Genomic DNA, 12,356 nt, shown 5'->3' with positions numbered 1-12,356 from the left:
ACCTTTCCACATTTTATGAGGCTTTATCTGTCGCCTCCGACGATCTATTTTCAATCCTCCCAAAATTGCAGCCTCAACCCCTCCACCACCGTCTTGCCGTCTCCTCCAATCAACTTCGATGCCTCCTCTCCAAACTGCCTTGGTTATCAGATTCAATTTTTTCTAAAGCTCGAAGTATTATTCTTCATTTGCTATGCTCGCCAACGTGACTCACCATTGTCTTCACCGGCCTCCTTGCTCCTCGTCGCCGCCTCACGCGACTCCGCTTGGCCCTCATGCTGTCATGCGCCCGTGTGTGGATCTCACATGCTCTCACGTCTCTGCCGCTAGTGCTACTAATTTTTAGGGTGTTTTTTTTTTTTTTTTCATATTTATATCGTGTGTTATTGTTTTCTTTGGGTTTTAGCATCCTTATTGGTTTCAGCACCTTGGGGTTTTTTTCTCTCCCCTCATCATTAATTCCTCAACATTGCTCCTGAAAATCATCTTGATTTCCAACATTTTGCAGCCGAAAGCATTGGATTTAATTAGAAAAAAAAAAAAAAAAAGCATTGGATTTAATTTGGCCTACTCAGAAACTAGGTGTTGCATGAAAACTTACCCCCTTGTGTCCTTCAGCTTGCCAACCAGATCAGAAACGTCAGCTTGGAAAAGCTTGCTTCACCTGACGGGCCCCAAACCTGGTCACCTGCTCTCCCTAATTTCTTGAAAGTCAATTTTGATGTAGCATCCCCAAATGCAAACTCTTGCACTTACAACTTTGCAAAATAGACTGCTTCTTTGCTTTTTTTAACTTATAATTTCATAAAATGGCCGCTTCCTCACTATTTTTAAGAAGCATTTCTCATTGGTTTGGAATTTTTTGTAATTGACTGTCTGAATTGCAGCTAATTTAAAGAGAATTTCATATCTTGAGCTGTTCAGATAAGTAGGTCTCATCGAGACCCTTTCTCAATAGCTATTTAGGCAGGCTGTAATTCAATCAACAAATTGCAACCAATCTCAATTCATCCTCATCTTAACCCCCTCTTCTATTCTTGGTTGGATAATAGAAAAGAGCTATCCTTGTAGCTGTCTTTTGTCTCATCTCACCTTACTTACAAGGAAAAGAAAAAAAGAAGGCACTCAAAAAACCCCAAGGTTCTATTTATGAAGTTACCAGCCAATTATGTGATAGTTCTACCAAGTATTACGAGACAACTAAGATTGTAGTAATGTCTTGATGGTTAATGTCACTTGAAAAAAAACCTAGAAACAACAACAATAACAAAGAGTTGGCAAACTAACAATAAGTTTCAAACGAACTAGACCGGTGCGAGAAAACAAAAATTAAAAAGGAATGCATTCAATGAAGCAGCCCTATGGATTCTTGGTACGAACACCAAGAAAATTAGCCGCCAGTTAAGGCAATTTGACAAGGCATACTGGAGATGGCATAAGCAAGAGCCACAGGAAGGGACACGAACCTCAAATGATCCCTTAACTTTTCCCCTGAACCCCAACAAGGAAATAGCAACAAACACTGATAGGAATGCTAAAAACCAAAGAAAACAACAAAACACAACAAAAATACATAGAAGATAACCAAAAAAATCACCAAACCCAAAAAACAACAGCTCTAGCAACAAAGACAATGATGGTGTTTGAGATCCACACGCAAGCGCGTGAAAGCCAAGTAGAGGCGCTTGAGGCAACAACGGGGAGTAGGCAAACCGGTGAAGACAATGGTGATGCGTGTTGAAGGGTAGAGCTAGCAGAGATGACAAATTGAGCTTTGAAGAAACCAAATATGAAAACCAAGGTAGTTCTAGGAAGAGGAGGCATAGTAGCATGTCTAAGGAGGTGACATGGTGGTGGTGGAGGGCTGAGGTTGCAATTTTGAGAGGATCAATGAATTAGTGATAGATCGTTAGAGGTAATGAATAAGGCATCTTAAGAGGTAAAAGGAACTAGAGGAAACTCTAGATAAACAATAAAAAAGAAGCTTCGTAAGTGAAATGAGGAGAAAAAAGAGAAGTCAAATCAACTGGCATATAGAGGAGTTTTCTCCTCAACTTTAAAAGGAGAAGTTTCGCCCTTACTTTACTTCTCTCAAAAGTAAATGACGCTCGTAAAAAAATATTGTCAATTGAACTCTTTATTTGCATGAATAGATGCCTTACTTCTAGTTAAGGAGACCTCCAAATTTTGTTCTTTTATATATGTAAATAGTAACTAGAATGTTATTGTCTTTCGTGAAATCACAAAATTCACTTCCATCTTTATTTAGTGCTAAGTGCTATGAAAGATTGATGGAGACTCAAAGTATGTTTGGTTCATGATTTATATATATATATATATATATATATATATAGGATCGTGATGCAGCGCACGCTGGCGTGCGTGGCACGCCAGTGTGCTGTTTTACTTCACCTATATATATATATATATATATATATATATATATGTATATATATATCCATTTGTCCATATTCATTTGTAAGGAAAGAGGTAATCACATTCAGGAAAAAAAAAAAAAATAGAACCAAGTTGAATTTAGAGCGCGTGGGTGTGGAGCTTGGACCACGTGGCGGGGACCCCACAAACCCCCGGCCTTTACGCTATCCCGTCAATGAAAAGTTTTGACCAGCTCTAAAAGAATGGAAGAAAGCAAGTTGGCACTCTAATTCTAAATAATCAATCCAATTAAAAAAAAAAAAGTGCTTTTCATGCCTTAATTTAAAAAAGCTTTCCACCCATTTGCCAAGAAAAATGTATGATATATTACTATTTCCATTATAATTATTATTAAAAAAAAAAAAAACTGACGTAATAGTTTATATTTTATAAAATTAATATAATTTTAACTATTACATAATAATTTATATTTTAATAACTAGCATAGTAAATATTACATAAATCAATTTATAAGAAAATGTCTTAACATCAATCATTTGCCAAACATGACATCGTACGCAAAACATGATCCTTAACTACAACCGCTCTCTCTCTCTCTCTCTCTCATGTCTAAAACATAATCATTGTTGTGATCTAACCCATGAATCTTTATAATGGGGATAGAAGATATGAATCCCACTTGCACACTATCTAGTCCCAAAAAGAAAATACGAGATACCCCCATCTTACTTTTATGAAAAATAATTTTTCATTTAATTACTTCTTTTTGGTGTTTAATGAGGATCAAACCAAGAACTCAATATTTGTATGCTCCACTCTAATTAACCTCGTTTATCGTCGAGTCTTTGATCATCTAATCTGAAAATCAATTGGTGTTCAGTGAGAAAGCCAAAACCTTTTTTATGGCATTTGAAATCACAACCTATCATGTTCTAATAGCTATCAACATAAGAAGAGCGACATTAATTGTTGCACCTCAACAATCACCAATATTTGTATGCTTTACTCTAATTGACTCCATTTATCGTCACTGTTAGATCAAGCCTTTGATTATCTAATTTGAAAATCAATTGGCGTTCAATGGGGAAGCCAAAGTCTTTTTATGGCATTTGAAATTGCACCTTGTTCTAAGAGCTGTCAACGTAAGAAGAGCGACATTAATTGTTGCATCTCAACAATCACCAATGATGAAATATGTTAATTTTCTTTCTTTCTTTCTTTTTTTTTTTTTTTTTTTTTTTTTTTTTTTTTTGGGGGGGGGTGGGTTTTAAAAAAAACTTCTAGTAAACATTTGTGAAATGAATGGATAATCTGATAGCAATCGACGAAGTCTTGAATTTATGCAATTTATTTCAAAATGTACATGCATGGAATGTTTGACAAACCTCAAAGTTCCTTATTCTAATTAATCTATTGTAATATTCCTTAATTATTAATTATAATATCTTATATTCTAATGTTAGCAGGCAACTCATGTGCCAACCAAATATTTTATGTATCCATTATTGGTTGCACTCAGGAAGCATCAAGTGCCACAATAGGAACGCAGAATTCAGATTTTCTATCATTAATTATGCCGTTGCTGATAATCAAAAGGTATATCGATCGTCTAGGTTCTTTCAACCATTTTTGGGTATGTACTAACGTAAGGCAATCTTCATATTACAATTATAAGCATTTCAGGCAGCAGGGATAGTAATTATGTGATTACAAAGAGTAATACTAGCTATTTAGTATACTATTATATAATTCTCATATAATTTGGGTGATGTGGCAATGAAAATGAGTTTTTTCTTTTTTTACAAGTGTTGATTCAATGACTGAGTCTGATCACTGCCGTATGTAAAGAGATAGAGGATGATTTGCAAAGGAGCAAATTAACCGAAGTGGAAAGTGGTGTACTGATAACCGAATAAGAAGAAACATAGGTTCCACAATCTTTGTTCTATTAAATCATCACTTGTCTTAAAAGATTAAGCTAATTATAAGAATGAATAAATTTAATCGTGTGGTTTTTATACGTGTGGCATCCTTCCATTTAGTAAGGGGAAGAAAGAAATCATGGGAGGTTTAAATCCCAATTGGATGGAAGATTCTTATTCTTTTGTCTATTTATTTATTTGGGAAATGTTGGTCGATCGCTTAATTAGTGCCCTTGTTCCATGCTTGTCCTTTGGGGTGTCTTTCGAGCTATATATTTATCAAACAAATAATAGAAATTAAAGCAATTAATTAGTCACTTTCCTCTGGTTGTGGTATATATATATATATATATGCGAGCACCAACCTATACATATCATTGAACCAACCAACTGTTGGGGCATCAAATGTATTATGAAAGGCTATAGTCCAACTTAAACAAAAAAACAGTGCTGCTGAATGGGGACCATGAATATTCTACTGTTTTATATTTTATTTTTTTAATTTTTATGATATATTAATTTGTGTTAATTAATAATTAAACAATATATATTTTAGCTTCTTGAAGAGCCCTAATAACACCTATCCCAGTAGAAATGATGAAGCTCAACAAAGTTTGAAACACAAGTATATTCTTTGATAAATTCAAAGTCTTATCTTTTATAGTTGTTGTAAAATGACCCATTGGGTGGGCCACAAAGCTTGCGCACGTTTGGGCTTTATTAATTATTAGTTTAATTAATTAGTTTTATAATTGACAAGGCCAACTCATTAATTACTAATTCATTCCTCGATCTAGTACTAGTAGTGTATCAAAACCAGGTAAATCATCTTTCACCTCAATGTCCTTCATCAGCTCGGAATCATATATTAAACCAACATTAACCTCTCTCTCTCTCTCTCTCTCTCTCTCTCACTCTCATTGCCCTATAAAAAAAAATCTAAAAGGATAACTTTTCCTTTTCTTTTTCTTGGGGGCCATGAACATCTCTACCCCATCATATATATATATATATATATATATATAGAAGAAAATGCTTTGAGTACAACTTTTACTATAATTTCTTTTTTTTAAAAAAAAAAAATTGGTGTGTTAGTTCATAATTAGTCAATAAGTTTGTCACTAACTAATTAAATTGATGTCATATGTTTTGTTTGATTATTTTACCATTTAAAGACTGATACATCAAGTTTTTTTTTTTTTTTTGAACGGAACTAATAGGTCAAGTTATAAGAAAGAACTTGTAGTAAAAGTTGTAGTAGCCTTAATAAGACTCATCCAAGAATCCATGAATCGACCTCGGACATGACATATTATACATCAAACTTTATCCCCCCATGTTTGTTTTACTTTCTTAAAAGTTCATTAGAAAACTAAAACCCCATTAAAATACTTTGTAAACTTTTGAATATTTTATACGCAAGTTTACTTTTTTTGATTTGAGACAATGGCTGCATCTGCTACCTTTGTCTCTTTCCTCTTCCCTTCCTCCCTTCTCTTTCTCTGCACTCGATTCCACCATCTGTTTTCTATTCGTTCTAGGGTTTGAATTATGGTCTCTCATTTCCTTAAAGAATCATAAAATAATGAGCTATTATTAGTTTCCCTTATTTTACTATATTTCTCTTTGTTTTCTGTTTGCTTTAGCTCTCCGTGTATGGCTGGCTTAGATTTGGGTTCATCTCGCTTTGTTCAACACCTCCAGCGCCCTGACCTTCACCTCCAAAGGCCACCCGATGCCGACGACTATCATGACAACACCACACCGGATCACGACGACGATGACATCCCTCATGAACTAGTTTCCGGTGATGCCGTGGCTCGTCGCCCAAGGGGTCGTCCGCCCGGCTCCAAGAACAAGCCGAAACCACCGGTGATCATCACTAGAGAAAGCGCTAACGCACTTCGAGCACATATCTTGGAGGTCAGCAGTGGCTGCGACGTGTTTGAGTCTGTGGCCATGTATGCGCGGAGGCGTCAGCGCGGGATCTGCGTGTTGAGCGGCACCGGCACCGTCACCAACGTGAGCGTGCGGCAGCCCTCGGCGGCCGGCTCCGTCGTCACCCTACAAGGCCGCTTCGAGATATTATCTCTTTCGGGCTCGTTTCTTCCCCCGCCGGCACCTCCCGGCGCGACCAGCCTTAACATATTCCTTGCAGGTGGGCAAGGACAGGTCATTGGAGGGAACGTTATGGGAGCTTTGATTGCTTCAGGGCCAGTGATTGTTATAGCTTCTTCATTCACTAACGTGGCGTATGAGAGGCTGCCTTTGGAGGAGGAGGAACCATTGCAGATTCACCAACAACTTTCACAGTCATCTGGTGGTGGCGGTGGTGATGGAGTCGGAAAACCGTTCCCGGCGGATCCGTCTTCAGGGCTGCCTTTCTTTAGTCTTCCCTTGAATGGTCAGTTACCTGTTGATGGTTGGGCTGGGAACTCAGGTGGGCGAACGCCTTATTGACCTTTTTTGGTCAGAAAGGTTAGGGTATCCTTAGACCTCAATCTTTGTACAATTACTTCCTAATTGCTTTGTGTTTGTTAATGTTGTAACTTTGCTTAATTTCTGATGTATTTGATCGTTTGTGGAACTCCTTTAATTTGAACATTACAAGTACGTGGTTTGAGTATTCAGCTTTCAAGAACATTAACTCTAAAGATGATCATCGTTGTCTTCATATATATCTATATATATAATCTATTGAAATGAGTGAAGTATTTATGTATATATCTATAGAATATTGAAGGGTCCTGTTGATTTAAACTTGTGCTTAAATTAATAAAGAGTGTGTAAATAAACTATGGTTTCAATTTGATCGAAGGATAAATGTTATCATGTGATCTTGGTGGTCCAGCGAGATTATTGAAAACGTCATAATAATAATAATAATAAAACCACATAGCTGACCAATTGATCTATCTCTCTCTCTCTCTCTCTCTCTCTCTTAAATCCCTGATCAAGAGAGCAAATCTAGGAAGGTTACTAATATTTAGGAAGCTTATTTATTTGTTTACTTTTCGCACAAAGTTTATATATATATATTCCACAAATAGACTAGGGTTTGCTGTTAGAACAGTTCTTGTGATGATTTGGATTATATTGATGGTTTCTTTGATAAACTCACTTAGATCTGAGAGTTTTCTCTTCTGTTATTGAACAAGAAATAATCTCAAAAATAAAAGAAAAACTATCAGACCTGTTGGATGAACCAAAGAAGAAAAAATTTCTTGATAAAATCAGTTTAATTAATTAATCTTTTTACTTCAATTTCTTAAGTAAAAGATGAGCTATTTTTAGGGCATTTTACCTTTCAAGGGATACCAAATCATACAAGATGAACTATTTGCTATCTTTAATCTTATTTAAAGGAGTTTTTACTCAGCCTGTCATGCCATTTTTCATCTAATATTAATGATGATGGCTTACCCATCATAAGGACTTATGCATGGTGTGTGAGAATTGGATCTTAGACAGATTCAAATGATAGGAAGCTAAGAAGAAATGTTGTGTAGAATTAATGGCCTTTAGTGGATGAGCTAACTTTGATGATTGGATTGATCGTATTCAATCTCTTATGAGATAAGTTGTCCAAGTTTCTTAGAGGGTGGACAAAGCTAAGTTCAAATTTGTTTAACCTACCAAAATGGATAAGTGCTAATTATTAAGAACGAATAGAGGTAGACATGAACAGTTCTACAAGGCATCCATCTGTTTGACATTTTCAACCTTGAGAGCGATGGTTGATGAATTTGATATCTATACCTTAATCTTCTCTCAGCATATCCTCTCTCTCTCTCTCTCTCTCTCTCTCTATATATATATATATATATATACACTTCACCCTCTACAGATAAAAACTATTTTTTTTAGGTTAAAAAGTTTGGAATTTTACCATATAGACATACAATTAAGTGAGATATATTGAATCAAAGAAAAATTAATGATATTTTAAGGGTGGTAAATGATGTGATTATAAAATCTGGTCAATTTTTTTAAAAAATAATAGTTAGATTTTTTAGAACGTTATCATAGAGTTACCCAAGGAGATCTACAAAATTCAGATTTGTCTGATTTGATGATCAACATCTAAAGTTTCCACTCTTCTATGAAGCCCCATATGTTCAAAATTGAAGAAGTCAGTTGATGGTACACCAAGTCCACCTGTTGGGAGGAAAGGAAGATCAAAGTGACCCGTTGGTGGTCTAGCTAGCGGGGAGTGATCATTTTGATGCCTAAGTCAATAAATGTGTCCGAGAAGGAATGTAAGTGCAAAAAGTAAAAGTGTTTGGTTAGAAGAATGAAAGTGCCTCTAAAGTACGGCGCAAAATTGGTTGGGAGGAGAAGTTTAATTAGGAGCTAACGAAATTTGATTATATGGCCCCACTCTCTTAATATTTCCCTATTGTAATAGAATGTGAATAGTCTAGGTGGCCGGCAAGGGCTAAGATACTGTAGATACAACTTTTCTTTATGCCCCGTTTGCCTGTTTATCTAAGTTGAATTGGACCTGGCCAGCCTAAAATATATAGGTCATGTTGGGTTGGCCTAGAACGATAAACATTCAGTCGGCTTGTAGGTTTTGTTGCCAGTGGGACATTTTATTATGTGATACACGAAAAATAACTTTAGGTAGTTTTAAAAATGGGTGTAACCTTGCTATAATGATCAATATCTCAAAAAGAAAGAAAACTTTCTAAGATGTTAATTAAGATAGTGCTTTGAAAAGAAAGAAAAGTTTGGTAGATGTTAATTAAGATGGTTTTTCTAGAATTCACCCCTTTACTTTCTCCTAAAAATTTATTAATTACCTATAATTTCTGTTTGAGGAATGCTACACGCACAGCCTACACTTCAATTTTTTTACATTCATAAGTAGCTTTTAAAACTATTATTGGATCAAAATCCAATAAAGATTCATATATCTCATTTATAATAGTAGTTTTAAAAGCCATCTATGAATGTGAAAAAATTGTGTAAAAAAATAGGAATAAGTGTACGTGTCATTATTCTTTCTGTTTATATATCTTTAAAAAGCATGACTTCTGCAACCTTATTAGTTGACCCTAAATATGTTGCTGGAGTACTATATATATACTTGTAAATGCCATGTCAAATAAGTAGTCGAAGAGTGAGTAATTGAATTAAACCCCATAAGTTTAAAATTTTGAGTTGAGTGATATTCTAACGCCTTATTTTAACACTCTCCATATACATAATATAGCTCGCCCACATTTTTTTTTGTTTTATTTGAGGGAAAATATGTCACTAGGTCCTTGTACGTGCTTCAGCACCTCTTGATGAAATTAAGTTGTTCGGAATGAAAAATGATCTTCTGCATTTCATTTGAAATAGAGAGAATCGGTTTCCGCTCGGAATGTAACAAAAGGCTGCTCATAAATGTAAAGGTTATATATATATATTGTTATTGTTTCATATATATAGTTCAGTTGTATGATAAAAATTTGGAAGACTCCCATCTACATTACAGAACAAGCATTTGGATTTTCATCACTAAACATCTGGGGAGCATACACATAATGAATAAAATATGGAGCATTCTCTTTACTTTTAACCTCCACAATCTTTAGCTCTTCCTTAACTTCTATATCCTTGGTGGATTCAATGGTTTTCTCGATGGTTTTACCTCCTCCTGGTTTCTCAGTGGATTTTCCTTCACCACCTTTCTCCTTCTCTTTTTTCTCCTCTTTTTTCTCCTCCTTTTTCTCCTCTTTTTTCTCCTCTTTTTTCTCCTCCTTTTTCTCCTCCTTTTTCTCTGGTTTTGAGGTTATAATCTCTGCATGTTTGTGGACCTTCTTCTTTAAGTAGGACAGTAGTTTGTCAGGCTCAATGGTTCCATCAACTATCAGAGTTTGTGCTTTCATGTCTGTTTTAACACTGTGAACACCTGCACATGTTGTTGAGAAACTTCGTGAGGCGAACATATATGGATTAATAGGTTTTAATTAATTTTTTGGCTTTTAATTAATTACCTTTGTGCATTAGTAGCCTCTTCTTCAGGTCTTGCTCACATTTGCCGCAGTGCATGTTAACTTTCACTGATGTTGTGCGCAAAATTGGCTTGTAATTATCATATAAATATTTATAGGTCAGTTTTTGCATTTGTTTAAGTATATATGTACAAACTAAACAAACGTACTTTTAGTGGGTGCATGCATTTACCTAGGGTTTCTTGGAAATGTTTATGACAACTAGCCGGAAACATGATCAGGTTTGATGATGATTATAATGCTTGTACTTATAAAGTGGATTTAGATATGGTTCTCCTAGGAAAATGTTTGAGGTATTACAGGTTTTGGTACAACCTTTTACAAATACATGTGGTGAAGAAAACTAAGAAACAAAATTTGTCTGGTAAATTCAATTGTTTGGTGGTTAGAATAGCAAGTGTTGTGTGAATTGTCATATCAATTTATAAGGGATTTGTAGTAAAAGCTACAGTACATCTAGCAGCAGTCGGTTCTCTGATGTACATGTAATAGTGATTTAAATTGCTATGCTTCCTTCTTCAGATTGATTCGAATAATCCTATTTGGTTGGATATAATGCATGAAGGACAATTATAATAGTGCCCATCAAAATGGAGCCATGGAGGGTATCATATATATATATATGCATGTTTGTTTCAAAAATGAACCTGGCAATTATTAGGTGCATGTCTACAATATTAATGGATTTGCTGGTGAAATTACTTGATTCTGGCCGGAGGATGGGATTTTGTGTTGAAATGCTATGGAATTAATGCAAAATGGGCTAAGATTCAAAACATGAGCTAATTAATTAATTTCATCTAATAATGATAATTAATACTAAGGTGTATGTGCAAGAGCTCCAGTTCTAGTTTCAACCATCCATCCATGCACATCCAAACAAACCAAATAATAATTATTAAATTTTCTTTGGAAAATATATATTTATATAAATTGCCACTAAGATTTACTGTGGAAATGAACACTTACCTGTTTAATTTCTTTCACCACTATTTTCTCTGCCGCAACACTTTCCTTGATCTTGGGTTTAGGTGATAGCAACTCAACCTTTTTCTTGCTCAGTTTCTCTATCCGTTTATGAATCTTAATTGGGTCGATAACACCTTTAACCTTCAGTTCACTCTTGTCGAAGTCAGCATCCACACTTTGAACCCCTGCTCACAATGAAAGAATTAATCAAAAAGGGAAACTCTTTTTCTTCCATTTTCTTTGAAGCCAAGCACAAGGGAAAAGAGATTAAGAATGAATGCATTAATATATATACCTTGTGTACGTGTAAGAGGCTTCTTGATATCACGTGCACATTGCGGGCAATGCAGGTTAACTTTGTAAACAGCAGTGATCACTTCCTCCACCTTTTCCTTTTCTTTCTTTCCATCTTCTCCTGCCATTTTTGCTGCAACTCAAAGCTCAAGAAATTAAGGGCAACGAAGTAGAAGTTTTCGTTTGCTTCAAATTAAGGCAAGATGTTGGTGTGGGATTTGCTGAGGGTAGTTGAGCAGCTTTTGAAACTCTAATATATGGAGAAATTAACAGTAATAGCTATCTTTCACCGGCTACTTGAAAACTTGCACGTATAAGATAAGAAAAAGAATGTGTAGGTGATTGATTAAGTTCTTTGTAGAATTAGATGATTATTACACTACAAAAATTTTGAAATTTAATGACTCACAAATAATGACGGTTTTTGCCCAAAAAACGTGACGTTCAAATAGTGACTTTTTTCAAAATGACAACAAGTGCATAGACTGAAATTTGGATTAAAGTCGTTTGTGTTGAGTAATAATCTCACATTACTTGTGGACAAGATTTTAAGCATATTTATAAGGAATGGATAACCCTCTCTTATTAAATCGGTTTTATAAGATGAGTTAAGCCCACAAATTTTTCATGGTATCAGAGCCTAGCTACCACAGGACGAATGGAATCCACACTACTTACCGTGTAATAAGGACCTAGAAAAATTCTGGCATGCACGTGAGGGGGGTGCATCTTGAGCATATTTATAAGGAATGGACAACCCTCTCTTATT

At 35.2% G+C, this 12,356-nt stretch overlaps 1 protein-coding gene and 1 pseudogene across 1 annotated transcript; one reads left to right on the top strand and one right to left on the bottom strand.

Moving 5' to 3' along the window:
* The first annotated feature begins 5,975 nt into the window (after positions 1–5,975).
* Positions 5,976–6,902, top strand: LOC132166800 (AT-hook motif nuclear-localized protein 23 pseudogene; annotated as a pseudogene).
* A 2,876-nt stretch (positions 6,903–9,778) lies between these two features.
* Positions 9,779–11,715, bottom strand: LOC132167994 (Heavy metal transport/detoxification superfamily protein). The gene is made up of 4 exons (XM_059579053.2): positions 11,589–11,715; positions 11,294–11,478; positions 10,307–10,394; positions 9,779–10,221 (listed from the first exon to the last, which is right to left on the bottom strand). Exons 1-4 carry the CDS (start codon positions 11,713–11,715, stop codon positions 9,794–9,796), a joined length of 828 nt encoding a protein of 275 aa, XP_059435036.1. The 3' UTR covers positions 9,779–9,793.
* Positions 11,716–12,356: the final 641 nt, after the last annotated feature.

The sequence above is a fragment of the Corylus avellana genome, chromosome 2, assembly GCF_965113065.1.
Source record: "Corylus avellana chromosome 2, dhCorAvel1.hap1.2, whole genome shotgun sequence".
In the NCBI taxonomy this organism is placed as follows: domain Eukaryota; kingdom Viridiplantae; phylum Streptophyta; class Magnoliopsida; order Fagales; family Betulaceae; genus Corylus; species Corylus avellana.
Note: the sequence above shows the minus strand (reverse complement) of the source record. Positions and strands in the feature narration are given on the sequence as shown.

Coding starts and splice junctions, on each gene's coding strand:
- LOC132167994 (XM_059579053.2), bottom strand. CDS start 11,715: ATGGCAGGAGAAGATGGAAAGAAAGAAAAGGAAAAGGTGGAGGAAGTG. Junction 10,395..11,293: donor TGGTGAAAGAAATTAAACAG/GTAAGTGTTCAT, acceptor GATAATTACAAG/CCAATTTTGCGCACAACATC. Junction 10,222..10,306: donor GAGGCTACTAATGCACAAAG/GTAATTAATTAA, acceptor CAACATGTGCAG/GTGTTCACAGTGTTAAAACA.